Genomic DNA, 15,550 nt, shown 5'->3' on the forward strand with positions numbered 1-15,550 from the left:
CTCTTTTCTGGACAAGCATTACCAGTTTGTGGCTCTGCCGTTTGGCCTAGCTACAGCTCCAAGAATTTTTACAAAGGTTCTCGGTGCCCTTCTGTCTGTAATCAGAGAACAGGGTATTGTGGTATTTCCTTATTTGGACGATATCTTGGTACTTGCTCAGTCTTTACATTTAGCAGAATCTCATACGAATCGACTTCTGTTGTTTCTTCAAGATCATGGTTGGAGGATCAATTCACTAAAAAGTTCATTGATTCCTCAGACAAGGGTAACTTTTCTGGGTTTCCAGATAGATTCAGTGTCCATGACTCTGTCTTTGACAGACAAGAGACGTCTAAAATTGATTTCAGCTTGTCGAAACCTTCAGTCACAATCATTCCCTTCGGTAGCCTTATGCATGGAAATTCTAGGTCTTTATGACTGCTGCATTGGACGCGATCCCCTTTGCTCGTTTTCACATGCGACCTCTTCAGCTCTGTATGCTGAATCAATGGTGCAGGGATTACACAAAGATATCTCAATTAATATCTTTAAAACCGATTGTACGACACTCTAACGTGGTGGACAGATCACCATCGTTTAATTCAGGGGGCTTCTTTTGTTCTTCCGACCTGGACTGTAATTTCAACAGATGCAAGTCTCACAGGTTGGGGAGCTGTGTGGGGATCTCTGACGGCACAAGGAGTTTGGGAATCTCAGGAGGTGAGATTACCGATCAATATTTTGGAACTCCGTGCAATTTTCAGAGCTCTTCAGTCTTGGCCTCTTCTGAAGAGAGAATCGTTCATTTGTTTTCAGACAGACAATGTCACAACTGTGGCATACATCAATCATCAAGGAGGGACTCACAGTCCTCTGGCTATGAAAGAAGTATCTCGAATTCTGGTTTGGGCGGAATCCAGCTCCTGTCTAATCTCTGCGGTTCATATCCCAGGTATAGACAATTGGGAAGCGAATTATCTCAGTCGCCAAACGTTGCATCTGGGCGAATGGTCTTTTCACCCAGAGGTATTTCTTCAGATTGTTCAAATGTGGGAGCTTCCAGAAATAGATCTGATGGCGTCTCATCTGAACAAGAAACTTCCCAGGTATCTGTCCAGATCCCGGGATCCTCAGGCGGAAGCAGTGGATGCATTATCACTTCCTTGGAAGTATCATCCTGCCTATATCTTTCCGCCTCTAGTTCTTCTTCCAAGAGTAATCTCCAAGATTCTGAAGGAATGCTCGTTTGTTCTGCTGGTAGCTCCGGCATGGCCTGACAGGTTTTGGTATGCGGATCTTGTCCGGATGGCCTCTTGCCATCCGTGGACTCTTCCACTAAGACCAGACCTTCTGTCGCAAGGTCCTTTTTTCCATCAGGATCTCAAATCCTTAAATTTAAAGGTATGGAGATTGAACGCTTGATTCTTGGTCAAAGAGGTTTCTCTGACTCTGTGATTAATACTATGTTACAGGCTCGTAAATCTGTATCTAGAGAGATATATTATAGAGTCTGGAAGACTTATATTTCTTGGTGTCTTTCTCATCATTTTTCTTGGCATTCTTTTAGAATTCCGAGAATTTTACAGTTTCTTCAGGATGGTTTAGATAAAGGTTTATCCGCAAGTTCTTTGAAAGGACAAATCTCTGCTCTTTCTGTTCTTTTTCACAGAAAGATTGCTAATCTTCCTGATATTCATTGTTTTGTACAAGCTTTGGTTCGTATAAAACCTGTCATTAAGTCAATTTCTCCTCCTTGGAGTTTGAATTTGGTTCTGGGGGCTCTTCAAGCTCCTCCTTTTGAACCTATGCATTCATTGGACATTAAATTACTTTCTTGGAAAGTTTTGTTCCTTTTGGCGATCTCTTCTGCCAGAAGAGTCTCTGAATTATCTGCTCTTTCTTGTGAGTCTCCTTTTCTGATTTTTCATCAGGATAAGGCGGTGTTGCGAACTTCTTTTGAATTTTTACCTAAGGTTGTGAATTCCAACAACATTAGTAGAGAAATTGTGGTTCCCTCATTATGTCCTAATCCTAAGAATTCTAAGGAGAAATCGTTGCATTCTTTGGATGTTGTTAGAGCTTTGAAATATTATGTTGAAGCTACTAAGTCTTTCCGAAAGACTTCTAGTCTATTTGTTATCTTTTCCGGTTCTAGAAAAGGCCAGAAAGCTTCTGCCATTTCTTTGGCATCTTGGTTGAAATCTTTAATTCATCATGCCTATGTCGAGTCGGGTAAAACTCCGCCTCAAAGGATTACAGCTCATTCTACTAGGTCAGTTTCTACTTCCTGGGCGTTTAGGAATGAAGCTTCGGTTGATCAGATTTGCAAAGCAGCAACTTGGTCCTCTTTGCATACTTTTACTAAATTCTACCATTTTGATGTATTTTCTTCTTCTGAAGCAGTTTTTGGTAGAAAAGTACTTCAGGCAGCGGTTTCAGTTTGAATCTTCTGCTTATGTTTTTCATTAAACTTTATTTTGGGTGTGGATTATTTTCAGCAGGAATTGGCTGTCTTTATTTTATCCCTCCCTCTCTAGTGACTCTTGCGTGGAAAGATCCACATCTTGGGTAGTCATTATCCCATACGTCACTAGCTCATGGACTCTTGCTAATTACATGAAAGAAAACATAATTTATGTAAGAACTTACCTGATAAATTCATTTCTTTCATATTAGCAAGAGTCCATGAGGCCCGCCCTTTTTTGTGGTGGTTATGATTTTTTTGTATAAAGCACAATTATTCCAATTCCTTATTTTATATGCATTCGCACTTTTTTCTTATCACCCCACTTCTTGGCTATTCGTTAAACTGATTTGTGGGTGTGGTGAGGGGTGTATTTGTAGGCATTTTGAGGTTTGGGAAACTTTGCCCCTCCTGGTAGGAATGTATATCCCATACGTCACTAGCTCATGGACTCTTGCTAATATGAAAGAAATGAATTTATCAGGTAAGTTCTTACATAAATTATGTTTTTTGGGAGAAAAGTTCTACAAGCAGTGGTGCCTTCCGTTTAAGGTACCTGTCTTGTCCCTCCCTTCATCCGTGTCCTAAAGCTTTGGTATTGGTATCCCACAAGTATGGATGAATCCGTGGACTCGATACATCTTACAAGAGAAAACAGAATTTATGCTTACCTGATAAATTTCTTTCTCTTGTGATGTATCGAGTCCACGGCCCGCCCTGTCTATTTAAGACAGGTAGTATATTTTTATTTAAAAAAACTTCAGTCACCACTGCACCCTATAGTTTCTCCTTTTTCTTCCTAGCCTTCGGTCGAATGACTGGGGGGTGGAGCTAAGGGAGGAGCTATATAGGCTGCTCTGCTGTGGGTGCTCTCTCTGCCACTTCCTGTAGGGAAGGAGAATATCCCACAAGTATGGATGAATCCGTGGACTCGATACATCGCAAGAGAGAGAAATTTATCAGGTAAGCATAAATTTTGTTTTTGCTGGCAGCCTGCATGATCTTGTCTTTGTCTTGAAACAAAACCAGTTTGATGATATTTCTAGGAGGTAACCCTTCTTTAGGCTTGGGCCAAAGGGCTCTGTGTGCTCTCTCAATCCCCAAACTATAATTTTCAGATTTCCCAGTTTCCTGGTGGAAAAGCTGGGCCATGTAGGAGAGGATATCTTTATTGGAGATGGATTCAGGTACTCCTTTCAATCTGATTATTATTTCTCCTGCTTCTATTCTCCAGATTTTCCTGCATCTCATTAATTTATTTGATGTTGAGAGACAACTGACCGAGACACTTCTTTAAGATCCCCTACTATAGAATCTGTATGTTCTTCCAAGGAATCTATCCTTCCTCCCAAGTCTATTTCAGATTTGATTTCTGCAAGACTGTTGGTTACGGAAGTGTGCATGTTATCTATTTTATTCCACAACTTCTCATAATTTGTAGATATATCATTTTTTTATTTTTTTGAAACCAGAGTCCTCAGATCAGGTTTGTCACTGGTGTTAGGTCTTCTTCCATTTGTATGCAGTCAGTGTCATTCTCTTTTCCGGTTCTTCTGAACCTGTATCTGCAGACTTTGATGTTTTTGAAGTTTGAGAAGATCTAAAGAAGGTATTTATGTTAGGTGCCTTAGGTGTTTTGTCCTCTTTTATCGGTCTTCTTGTTGACATTATTGAATGAGACAATCAGACAACTATATGAATAAGGTAATGTGGTCTAGGGCCTGGTTTCTCAACAGCCGGGCCGTGGCCCAGTACCGGGCCGTGATAGCCCTGCTGGTGGGCCCTGACCTGTCATGCCCCCACTGCACACTCTTACCCCACTGCACACAAGGGGCAGACTGAGACCAATCAAGGCCCCAGGAAAACTGTCTCACACTGACCCAAATGTATTCAAATGTATGCAAATGAACATGGTAGCCTCCCTGCCCTAACCCCAACAGGCCCATCAACCTCCAGAGCCAGGACCCTCAACATTAAGGGCCAAAGAAAGGGCCCCCAACCTCCAGGGCCAGACCTCACACCCCATGGCCCTCACAGCGACAGACCCTCGGCAGGACCCCCACACTCCAGGGCCCCGACTAAACCCACACTGAACTGCTTAGTTACTGATAGGGCAAATCCCTGATGCTTAATATATATATATATATATATATATATATATATATATATATATATATATATATATATATATATATATATATATATATATATATATATATATACATACACATACATACTACTGGGCCCTGGACATGTCCAGCTAAAATTTGCCGGGCCTTGAGGTCACTTTGGTTGAGAACCACTGGTCTAGGGATTGAAAGTATTATTATAGGAGCAATAGAGATGATTCCCCCCCTCTCTTCCCTTGCTGCAGGGAGGGTGCTACACCCTATAGCCAATCCTTCCTCAACCTAACACTTTTTGCTGCCCAGGTATATGTTTCAACAAATTTCGCAAGGATTTATGTATAAGTAGCTCTATTTTAGTTCACTGGATGCCATGTATTGAAGCAGGAAAAATTAGCCAAAGACACTCTCCACATTGTACTATCTGCCACTCTATCTCCTACATTCACATTTCCCTCATGTGTGTAAATTCTCCATGTTGCAGGCTATCACCTGTGGTGGCAGGAGGTTATCCTCTGAATAAAATACTTGCAAGATGCTATACCTATTAAATTGTGTTGGACATGAGAAGGGAAATGCCAAGCATTATTCAAGTTGCTGTATAAAGTTTATTTAGTATTCCCCCACATCCAGCTTCATCCCCACTGTGTAACCTCAATACTCAGGTTATAAAATGTATTTAGTGCCCTTTTAAAGACAAGTGGTAGAACATAAGGAACAAGGTATGAAGGGTCAGACACATTCCAGCTAATGCCTTACTCTTAGACCAAAATAATTCATTTCTGTGAATTAGCTGGTAAAAGGGATCAAGCTACAGTTCAGTTTGCAAGAAATATATACAGTTGCAGAGCAGCGCATAGGGATAGGTTAAAGGGACCTGAAACCCATATTTTTCTTTAATAATTCAATTTTAAACACAAATCCAATGTATTCCATATTATCTAATTTGCTTCATTCTTTAGATATCCTTTTTTGAAGAAATAGCAATACACATGGGTGAGTCGATCACGTGACATCTGTGCAGCCACCAATCAGCAGCTATTTAGATATGTTATTAACAAAGGACCTCAAAAGAATTGAAGCAAAGTAGATAATTTAAGTAACTTGGAACGTTGTTTAAAATTGCATATCCTTACTAAATCATGAAAGAAAAAATGGGTTATATGTCCCTTTAGGTTTGAACATATGATGGAATTTCGGAGAGAGGCATTTGCTTGGTATTTTCACAACTTAGTGTGTGTAGTTTGTGTGTTGGAAGGTTTCCTGTTTTGGTTTGCCACATGCTTTATTAAGGCAGCGTGTGAATATTGCCATCTAGTGGCCTTTTCTTCGCTAAAATCGTTACCTTCTCTAAACTCGTTCACAGCTACGTTGTCGCTCAGCAGTTGTGGTTATTGTAATCACAACACACGGAAACACAGCGTTTCAAAGTTTGTGCTGAAAGTGATAAAACGGGGATATAGGTTTATGAGTATCATTTGTGAAGTTGTAAAAGATACAGCGATAGAGGATTTGTTAATTTGTATTTTCTTTCTGATAAAAAGACTCCTATCTTACAAATTGTTTCGTATTTTTCTTAATTGACGTCATTACATAGTTTTGTAGCGATTTCTTATTTTGATACTATATCATATGGGTTTATTGGGTTCCAAAAATTGCACCTTTCTAATGTTATAAACACTAGTGATGCTAATGTGTTGGTTATCGGCGTTAGCAGTACTGTTCTCACTAGACGTTCATTGAACAGCAGCTCTACCCCAAGAGAAGGATGGTTAAATACGGAAGGGTTTGGAACTTGCTGGAAAGAACGAAAGCTGCTTTACACTTAGGGTGACGTTTCTTTCCATAACTGTAAATTTAAAACTTCACGGTGTATTAGAATATTTTCTTTTAGAAAATGTTTTGTATTAATGCTCTTTTCTAATAAACGATTCATGTTTTTATTGCCGTGTTTTAAAGAATCGTGTCATTACCCATAATGCAGCGCGCCACCTAGCTGTGATTTGCATGTATTATGCACTGTAGTTTACTATGGGACTCGTGTTTTTTTCTTTCTTTTTTCATGAAGAATAAAATAGATTACTGTTTATATGTGTTTATATATTATAGTTATATTTCCCCTTTTTTCTTTTAGGTTGCTTTGCTGGGAATGGATATTTTGTCTGCACTAGTTTCAAGGTTGCAAGATAGGTTTAGACAACAGATTGGAACAGGTAAGTGCTTCTAGTAGATCTGCATTTTTTTTTTTTTTTTTGCATTTCTTGTCAGTTTGTGCATTAAAATTGGACCTGTATTACCATCAATGCTGGGGCATACACATATTTCAGATCACAATCCATAATTAGATAACCATGACTATATTAACAATATGGGTTCTTTATTTCACTAAAACTATTTTGTTTGAGTACGGTGCCTTATGAACCTATAACATAAGATCGTTCCATATAATGTAGTACTAATTCTTCAGGTATTTTAGAAGTGACACCTATGTGAAAGCCCTTCATTACTTTTAAGAATATAATTTCTGATCCATTAGACTCAGCAAATAAAACCAGTGTCCATTAAAATCCGTTTGATAAAAATGCTGCATTAACCTGTTATTGCTATCAGCAGTATGCAATGTGATTTGCAGTTTAGCTGCCATGAAAAGCGGTTGTCGATTTTTGGCAATAAAGACGTTAAGATTTTTTGTAAATCAGTATTAACGCTGTCCATTCTTCCCCACCAGTTCTGCCAAGTTTAATGGATCGGTTGGGAGATGCCAAGGACTCAGTTCGAGAGCAAGATCAAACTCTCCTAATAAAAATTATGGAACAAGCCTCAAATCCTCAGGTACACACGTGACTTGCAGCCTGTATAAAGTTATCCCACTCATATACATATACGTCCCACAGTGTATGTTACTCCTCTCATATATATAAAGTTATCCCACTCATATACATATACGTCCCACAGTGTATGTTACTCCTCTCATATATATAAAGTTATCCCACTCATATACATATACGTCCCACAGTGTGTTACCCCTCTCATATATATAAAGTTATCCCACTCATATACATATATACGTCCCACAGTGTGTTACTCCTCTCATATATATAAAGTTATCCCACTCATATACATATACGTCCCACAGTGTGTTACTCCTCTCATATATATATAGTTATCCCACTCATATACATATACGTCCCACAGTGTATGTTACTCCTCTCATATATATAAAGTTATCCCACTCATATACATATACGTCCCACAGTGTGTTACCCCTCTCATATATATAAAGTTATCCCACTCATATACATATATACGTCCCACAGTGTGTTACTCCTCTCATATATATAAAGTTATCCCACTCATATACATATACGTCCCACAGTGTGTTACTCCTCTCATATATATAAAGTTATCCCACTCATATACATATACGTCCCACAGTGTATGTTACTCCTCTCATATATATAAAGTTATCCCACTCATATACATATACGTCCCACAGTGTATGTTACTCCTCTCATATATATAAAGTTATCCCACTCATATACATATACGTCCCACAGTGTATGTTACTCCTCTCATATATATAAAGTTATCCCACTCATATACATATACGTCCCACAGTGTGTTACCCCTCTCATATATATAAAGTTATCCCACTCATATACATATATACGTCCCACAGTGTGTTACTCCTCTCATATATATAAAGTTATCCCACTCATATACATATACGTCCCACAGTGTGTTACTCCTCTCATATATATAAAGTTATCCCACTCATATACATATACGTCCCACAGTGTGTTACCCCTCTCATATATATAAAGTTATCCCACTCATATACATATACGTCCCACAGTGTATGTTACTCCTCTCATATATATAAAGTTATCCCACTCATATACATATACGTCCCACAGTGTGTTACCCCTCTCATATATATAAAGTTATCCCACTCATATACATATACGTCCCACAGTGTATGTTACTCCTCTCATATATATAAAGTTATCCCACTCATATACATATACGTCCCACAGTGTATGTTACTCCTCTCATATATATAAAGTTATCCCACTCATATACATATACGTCCCACAGTGTATGTTACTCCTCTCATATATATAAAGTTATCCCACTCATATACATATACGTCCCACAGTGTATGTTACTCCTCTCATATATATAAAGTTATCCCACTCATATACATATACGTCCCACAGTGTGTTACCCCTCTCATATATATAAAGTTATCCCACTCATATACATATACGTCCCACAGTGTATGTTACTCCTCTCATATATATAAAGTCCCACAGTGTATGTTACTCCTCTCATATATATAAAGTTATCCCACTCATATACATATACGTCCCACAGTGTATGTTACTCCTCTCATATATATAAAGTTATCCCACTCATATACATATACGTCCCACAGTGTGTTACCCCTCTCATATATATAAAGTTATCCCACTCATATACATATACGTCCCACAGTGTATGTTACTCCTTTCATATATATAAAGTTATCCCACTCATATACATATACGTCCCACAGTGCATGTTATCCCGCTCATATATATATATATATATATACAGTATATATATTGTTATCCCGCTCATATACATATACGTCCCACAGTGTATGTTACCCGTCTCATTTATATAAAGTTATCCCACTCATATACATATACGTCCCACAGTGTATGTTACTCCTCTCATATATATAAAGTTATCCCACTCATATACATATACGTCCCACAGTGTATGTTACTCCTCTCATATATATAAAGTTATCCCACTCATATACATATACGTCCCACAGTGTGTTACTCCTCTCATATATATAAAGTTATCCCACTCATATACATATACGTCCCACAGTGTGTTACCCCTCTCATATATATAAAGTTATCCCACTCATATACATATACGTCCCACAGTGTATGTTACTCCTCTCATATATATAGTTATCCCACTCATATACATATACGTCCCACAGTGCATGTTATCCCGCTCATATATATATATATATATATATATACAGTATATATATTGTTATCCCGCTCATATACATATACGTCCCACAGTGCATGTTATCCCGCTCATATATATATATATACAGTATATATATTGTTATCCCGCTCATATACATATACGTCCCACAGTGTGTTACCCGTCTCATTTATATAAAGTTATCCCACTCATATACATATACGTCCCACAGTGTATGTTACTCCTCTCATATATATAAAGTTATCCCACTCATATACATATACGTCCCACAGTGTATGTTACTCCTCTCATATATATAAAGTTATCCCACTCATATACATATACGTCCCACAGTGCATGTTATCCCGCTCATATATATATATATATACAGTATATATATTGTTATCCCGCTCATATACATATACGTCCCACAGTGTATGTTACCCCTCTCATTTAAACTCTTCCGTCCCACCGTGTATAACCGAGTTGAGATTAATAATTACACAACCCACTGTCATTTAGTTTGCAGCCGGTTAAATAACGAGACTACTAGTGGAAGTTTCTAGCCATTTTCAGGGATTGTTCTACACTTTAGAGCGATAAATAATTTGGGTTATTGTATTTCCATGTCATGTATCTCCTCTCTCCGCTCTCACGTTTCAGTACGTGTGGGATCGGATGCTCGGAGGATTCAAACACAAGAACTTCCGTACTCGGGAGGGAGTTTGTCTCTGCCTTATTGCAACGCTTAACATGTAAGTCTCATACTGACATAAATGTATTTATATTGCATTTACTTGTGCTCCGAGTCATTTTTCTTGTGCCTTCTAGATATGGAGCCAATAGTCTGACGCTGAGCAAGCTTGTCCCACATATATGTAATCTGCTGGGGGATCCTAATAGTCAAGTAAGTGCCTGGTATATAAATGGTTCGCCTCAAATTATAAAGCAAAAATGTATTTAAGAAGTGAACACAAAGGGAATTTTGTAAACCTTTCTTCTTACCTTGTTTAAAGTAAGTGAATTGTAGCAATCAGTGGACGTAACATGTTTCAAAAGAGATATAGTTTTTACTGAGCAACTCAAATATGCGGTTGTAAACTGAAACAGTTTGAACCAAGTAAATTAAAAATAACATTTATCATAAACATGTTTCAGGACACTGTTAATGTTTGCATAGAGAAGAGAAATGCATTTGGATTAATATGTCTATTTACTTCAACTTTATATAAATTACAACAAATGTGTTTTCATCTGCATGATGTGGTTCTCGCTATCAATATGTTGCCATCTATTGGTAAATAGCAGTATTGCAACCGATTCGTTTTTTAGCTGTCTTGCAATGCAGACGATTTAAAGATGTTTTATTATTTTTTTATTTTATTTGTTTTTTTTTCATTTTTTTGTGTGATGGAATCTTTATTAATGTTTAATGGAGAAAAATCTGAATTGTTTAAGGGAGAAAATCAGAATTGTTTAACAAATACGAGCTAATAATTGATAGTATACTATTTGTTATGCTATGACCAACCAATAGATGGCGCACATTTCAACCCATAATACATTTAGTAATGGTGCGATGCTTTTTATTTCATCACAACTTATTGCTGTAAGAATCTATTTAGTTTTTTTCCTTTTCACCTTTGAAATATGATATGCACCTCCAAATAAGTTTATTCAGTGTTTGTTAGATATCAGAATGTTTCTTGATTTACAGGATGTGTACTAAGTAGTCAGAAGCTTTTTACTGAATGTTACGTCTTTTTATTATTCTATTTTAGTTCTTTCAGATCTAATTGCTTTGAAATGGGCAAAATAAAGTGAATGGTTAGAAAAGACAGTTAATTGTTCGTAAACGCACATGAAAGTAAATTCTGTTTAAAATATTACAAATGCCACTGAAAAAGTTTTTTTTACATCGTGTGCCTGGGCTTCTTTTTGTATTGGGTCCTGTGGCCAAGCAATAAATGCTTTGATTAAAGTGATGGTGGAGTTTTTGAACCATATCGCTAGAAATTATATTTTTCTTCATTTTTTTATGCAATGTTTACCAAAATTCTACAGATTTTCTAATACTGCATAGGGACTGCAATTTTCTATGTTTCACCCAATTTTTAATTGCAGATTTTTTTTAAGGGGTAATGATAATTAAAAAACCAAAACATTTTCTTAAACTCATAATTGTGCACATGACAATTCACTGTCTTTTTTTAAAGGGCCACTATAGAGAAATAATTACATTCTCTTATTCATTATAGTGTTAAAGTTTTATCACTATCAACTCAGCAACTCTGTGTCTAACCCCTGTAAAGTACCACATGATGGCCACAGTGAACCACTGGTCCAGAGTGGAAACTGCCCCTTAACCAATCAGCAGCTGTAGCCACACAGCCTAGTTGTGCAGCTAATGCTGCTGATTGACTTAGTGTCTTCCTCTCTGGATTAGCAGTTCTCTACAGCTCTGAAGTAGTGCTTTAACTATGTGTTTAACACATTTGTGATGGTTAAACACTCAGGCTGCAGGATTGATTGTAAAACAATTACATGCTTTAGCAAATGAGAACATGTTTTTTCCCTCTACAATAGTGATAGATAGAGATATATGTATGTATATATATATATATATATATATATATATATATATATATATATATATATACATACATATACACACACACACACACACACACACACATTTTTTGGCAGTGAAGTAATAATTATTTTGGAACTTTGTATGTAGTTGCTGATTTATACACACACACACACACACACACACACACACACACAGGGGAAAACATATCCATATAGTTTACTAGTCGGGGTTTAAAAAGTACTAGTCTACTCAATGTTAAAGATCTTCAGTCAAAATTTTTACTCGTCCTCTGCAATTTTTTTTATATCTTACACTTCTGGTAAGGGTCCCTTCTCTATAACAGTGAAGATTTGTTGAACTGTTTGCATTTTGTATTAAACTATTGATGTATTGTACATAGAAAATAAAAAAATTAGTTTTTATTTACAAGCACATCTTGCAGAAACACCCAGAAATCCCATACAAATAGTTTTGTAGCATGTTTTGCTTTTCATCCCATTGGTCCTCTTTCTGTACTTGTTCTCTAGGTCCGAGATGCAGCAATAAATTGCCTTGTAGAAATCTACAGACATGTAGGGGAACGTGTACGCGCTGATCTCAGTAAAAAAGGGCTACCACAGTCTCGGTGAGCTAATCCTTTGCCTGTTTGTACTGTAACTAACTGCTACCCCTTTTCTGTATATGTCTGTTTCATTATTATGATTTCCATAATGCAAAAATGTTTGTACCATGATGTAAACTGCATTGTTCTCAAATTGTTTGAGTCTCTGATATAGAAGTATGTGCTGTACTTACTCCAGTTTGTGATAAGTCAATGTCATCACCTCTCTTGCTGTGATATTTCTATAATCATTGTTTTAAAGGGTCAGTGTACCCTAAACTTCTCTCCCCTTTAATTTGTTTCCAATGATTAATTTGACATATTGGAGTGTGTTCAGTTGTTTACAAATAGTACATTTACCTTTATTTTTAAATTTTAAATAAATGATTTTGCCCATGGTATCCCTACTTATACTGAGTGTCTGTACTTAAAGGAACAGTTAAAGGGACAGTCAACACCAGAATTTTTGTTGTTTTAAAAGATAGATAATCCCTTTATTACCCATTCCCCAGTTTTGCATAACCAACACAGTTATTATTAATATACTTTTTACCTCTGTGATTACATTGTATCTAAACATCTTCTGACAGCCCCCTGATCACATGACATTTTATTTATTATCTATTGACTTTTATTTTAGCCAATTAGTGCAGTGTCTGCCACAATTCACGGGCGTGCTCACAATGCTATCTATAGGGTTCACCTGAACTAGCTCTCCCCTGCTGTGAAAAGCAAATACAAAAGCATGTGATTAGAGGCGGCCTTCAAGGGCTTAGCAATTATCATATGAGCCTTCCTAGGTCTAGCTTTCAAATAAGAATACCAAAAGAACAAAGCAAAATTGGTGATTAAAGTAAATTGGAAAGTTGTTTAAAATTGCATTCCCTATTTGAAACATGAGAGTTTTTTTGGACTTAACTGTCCCTTTAAGTAAAAATTTAAACTTAAATGGATTTGATAGAGCTTATAATTTTAAACAAATTTTCCAATTTACTTCTCTTACCAATTTTGCTTTGCTCTTTCTGTATGTTTCATTAAAGAGTAAATCTAGATGTGCTCAGGAGTGTGCACATGTCTTTAGCCATCAGGCAGCAGATACTTCTATATATGCACACTTCTAAGTGCCTATCAGCCTTCTTAGCTTTACTCTTCAACAAAAGATACCAAGAAAAGCAAATTTGACAATAGCAATGCATTTGAATATTCTTTAAAATTGCACGTCCTATCTGAAATAATAAAGTTAATTTTTTTTATTTTACTGTCCCTTTAAGTATTGGCTGTAGAAAGCTGTGTAAACCGCAGAATAAATTACACTCCCAGTAGGGGTTAGAAGAGATAAGTAATTAAACATTAATTTTCAGTTGCTCTCTAAATATTTGGTATATAGAAAGAGATAATTTAAAGAAGCATGCATGTACAGAAACTGATAAACAGGAGATCTGAATTCTCTGCAAGCTCAACCAATTTTAATGGGCTATGGTTTAAAAGAACAAAACCAGCCTTTTCATATACAAAAATAAAGCGAAAGAAGCAAATTCTCAATTTTATACTCTGCAGCTGGTATAACAAGTCATTGGAAATGCATTAGGGGAAAACAGTTTTCTAGTTCACTGTCCCTTTTTAACTCCTCTCCTTGTAGTTGTCTCTACATTTGCACAGAATACTAAATGAATTACTTGCTAGGGTTATTGACAGGCTGAGGACTAGGGGCACCTCCCTGGTTGGGCACGTGATAAATGTTAAGCTTATATTGTGTTTGTACATTTGGTGTCATAGTACAGCCGGTCAGTAACTTTATGTTGGTGCATATAGACTCTTTGTAAACAACTATATATTTGCTTACATGCTAGTAGTGAAGTCACAAGTGAGTCAAAGCTAATCGAGCAGCTGGTGTAAATCCAGTACTGAACCTTAACTTTTCAGTTAAAAAGTGTACAAAAGGATATTGCAGTGATAAACTGCCTTGCAAGGGGACATTTAATGTCCCTTACAAACACATTACTGTAGATGTCAGCGCAACTAGTACTAGTGGAAATTTCCAGCCGTGCTCATTATTACTTCAACAATGAGTTTTAGTGGAAAGCATCAATAAGTGGTCGTTTGTAATTGTCTGCTCATGCATCCTAATTAATCCTGCTCATCAGTGCATAACCATTAGAACTTTTGTTAATGACCATCAATATTAAAAATAATTAAAGGGAAATTGTACACTAGATTTTTCTTTGCATAAATATTTTGTAGATTATCCATTTATATAGCCCATACAGTTTTTTGTTGTTAGAAATGTATTAATTTTGCTTATTTTTAAATAACATTGAACAGATTTTCAAACTCCTGGCCAAGCCCCAAAGTTTTAGAATTAGACTGTGTTCTACCTACTCCAGCTTGCTCCTGTTTGTGTAAAGGGTCTTTTCATATGTAGTGGAGGGGGGGTGTCTGCTCTTTTTGCTTTCCAGCCCATTTCATTGGGCGTCCCAGACTAACCTGTTCAACAATGCTAAACTGGGAGCTTCTAAGTAAGTTTTTAAAAGGTTTTATAGTGGATTTTTGGATCAGTATCTGTGCATATTCTTCTTTATAGTAGTGTCTATAACATGCAGGTAATTGGTGTATACGTTCCCTATTAAATAAATGTTAGTTCCTTGGAGAGTTTGATTGGTCCTTATGTTTTATAAGATCAATATTTACTTGTTATATAGAACAAGGGAAAATATTGCAGCTAGCAATAATTTTATTCATTGCCCCTTTCCCAAAAATTAAAGGGACAGTGACGCTAAAATTGTTTATATAAA

The 15,550-nt window shown here is 36.7% G+C and overlaps 1 protein-coding gene and 1 non-coding gene across 2 annotated transcripts in view; one reads left to right on the forward strand and one right to left on the reverse strand.

Moving 5' to 3' along the window:
* CLASP1 (cytoplasmic linker associated protein 1) overlaps positions 1 to 15,550 on the forward strand; it is a 905,754-nt gene that overhangs the window by 134,081 nt on the left and 756,123 nt on the right. The window contains exons 3-7 of the mRNA XM_053712150.1: positions 6,704 to 6,782; positions 7,298 to 7,401; positions 10,228 to 10,319; positions 10,396 to 10,471; positions 12,685 to 12,782. Coding sequence (XP_053568125.1) covers positions 6,704 to 6,782; positions 7,298 to 7,401; positions 10,228 to 10,319; positions 10,396 to 10,471; positions 12,685 to 12,782 — 449 coding nt within the window. The remainder of the gene's footprint in view (positions 1 to 6,703; positions 6,783 to 7,297; positions 7,402 to 10,227; positions 10,320 to 10,395; positions 10,472 to 12,684; positions 12,783 to 15,550) is intronic.
* On the reverse strand, positions 6,214 to 6,342 carry LOC128646136 (U4atac minor spliceosomal RNA). Its single transcript, XR_008400207.1, has one exon. It is a non-coding gene; the product is annotated as a U4atac minor spliceosomal RNA (small nuclear RNA).

The sequence above is a fragment of the Bombina bombina genome, chromosome 1 (genome assembly GCF_027579735.1).
Source record: "Bombina bombina isolate aBomBom1 chromosome 1, aBomBom1.pri, whole genome shotgun sequence".
NCBI lineage: Eukaryota > Metazoa > Chordata > Amphibia > Anura > Bombinatoridae > Bombina > Bombina bombina.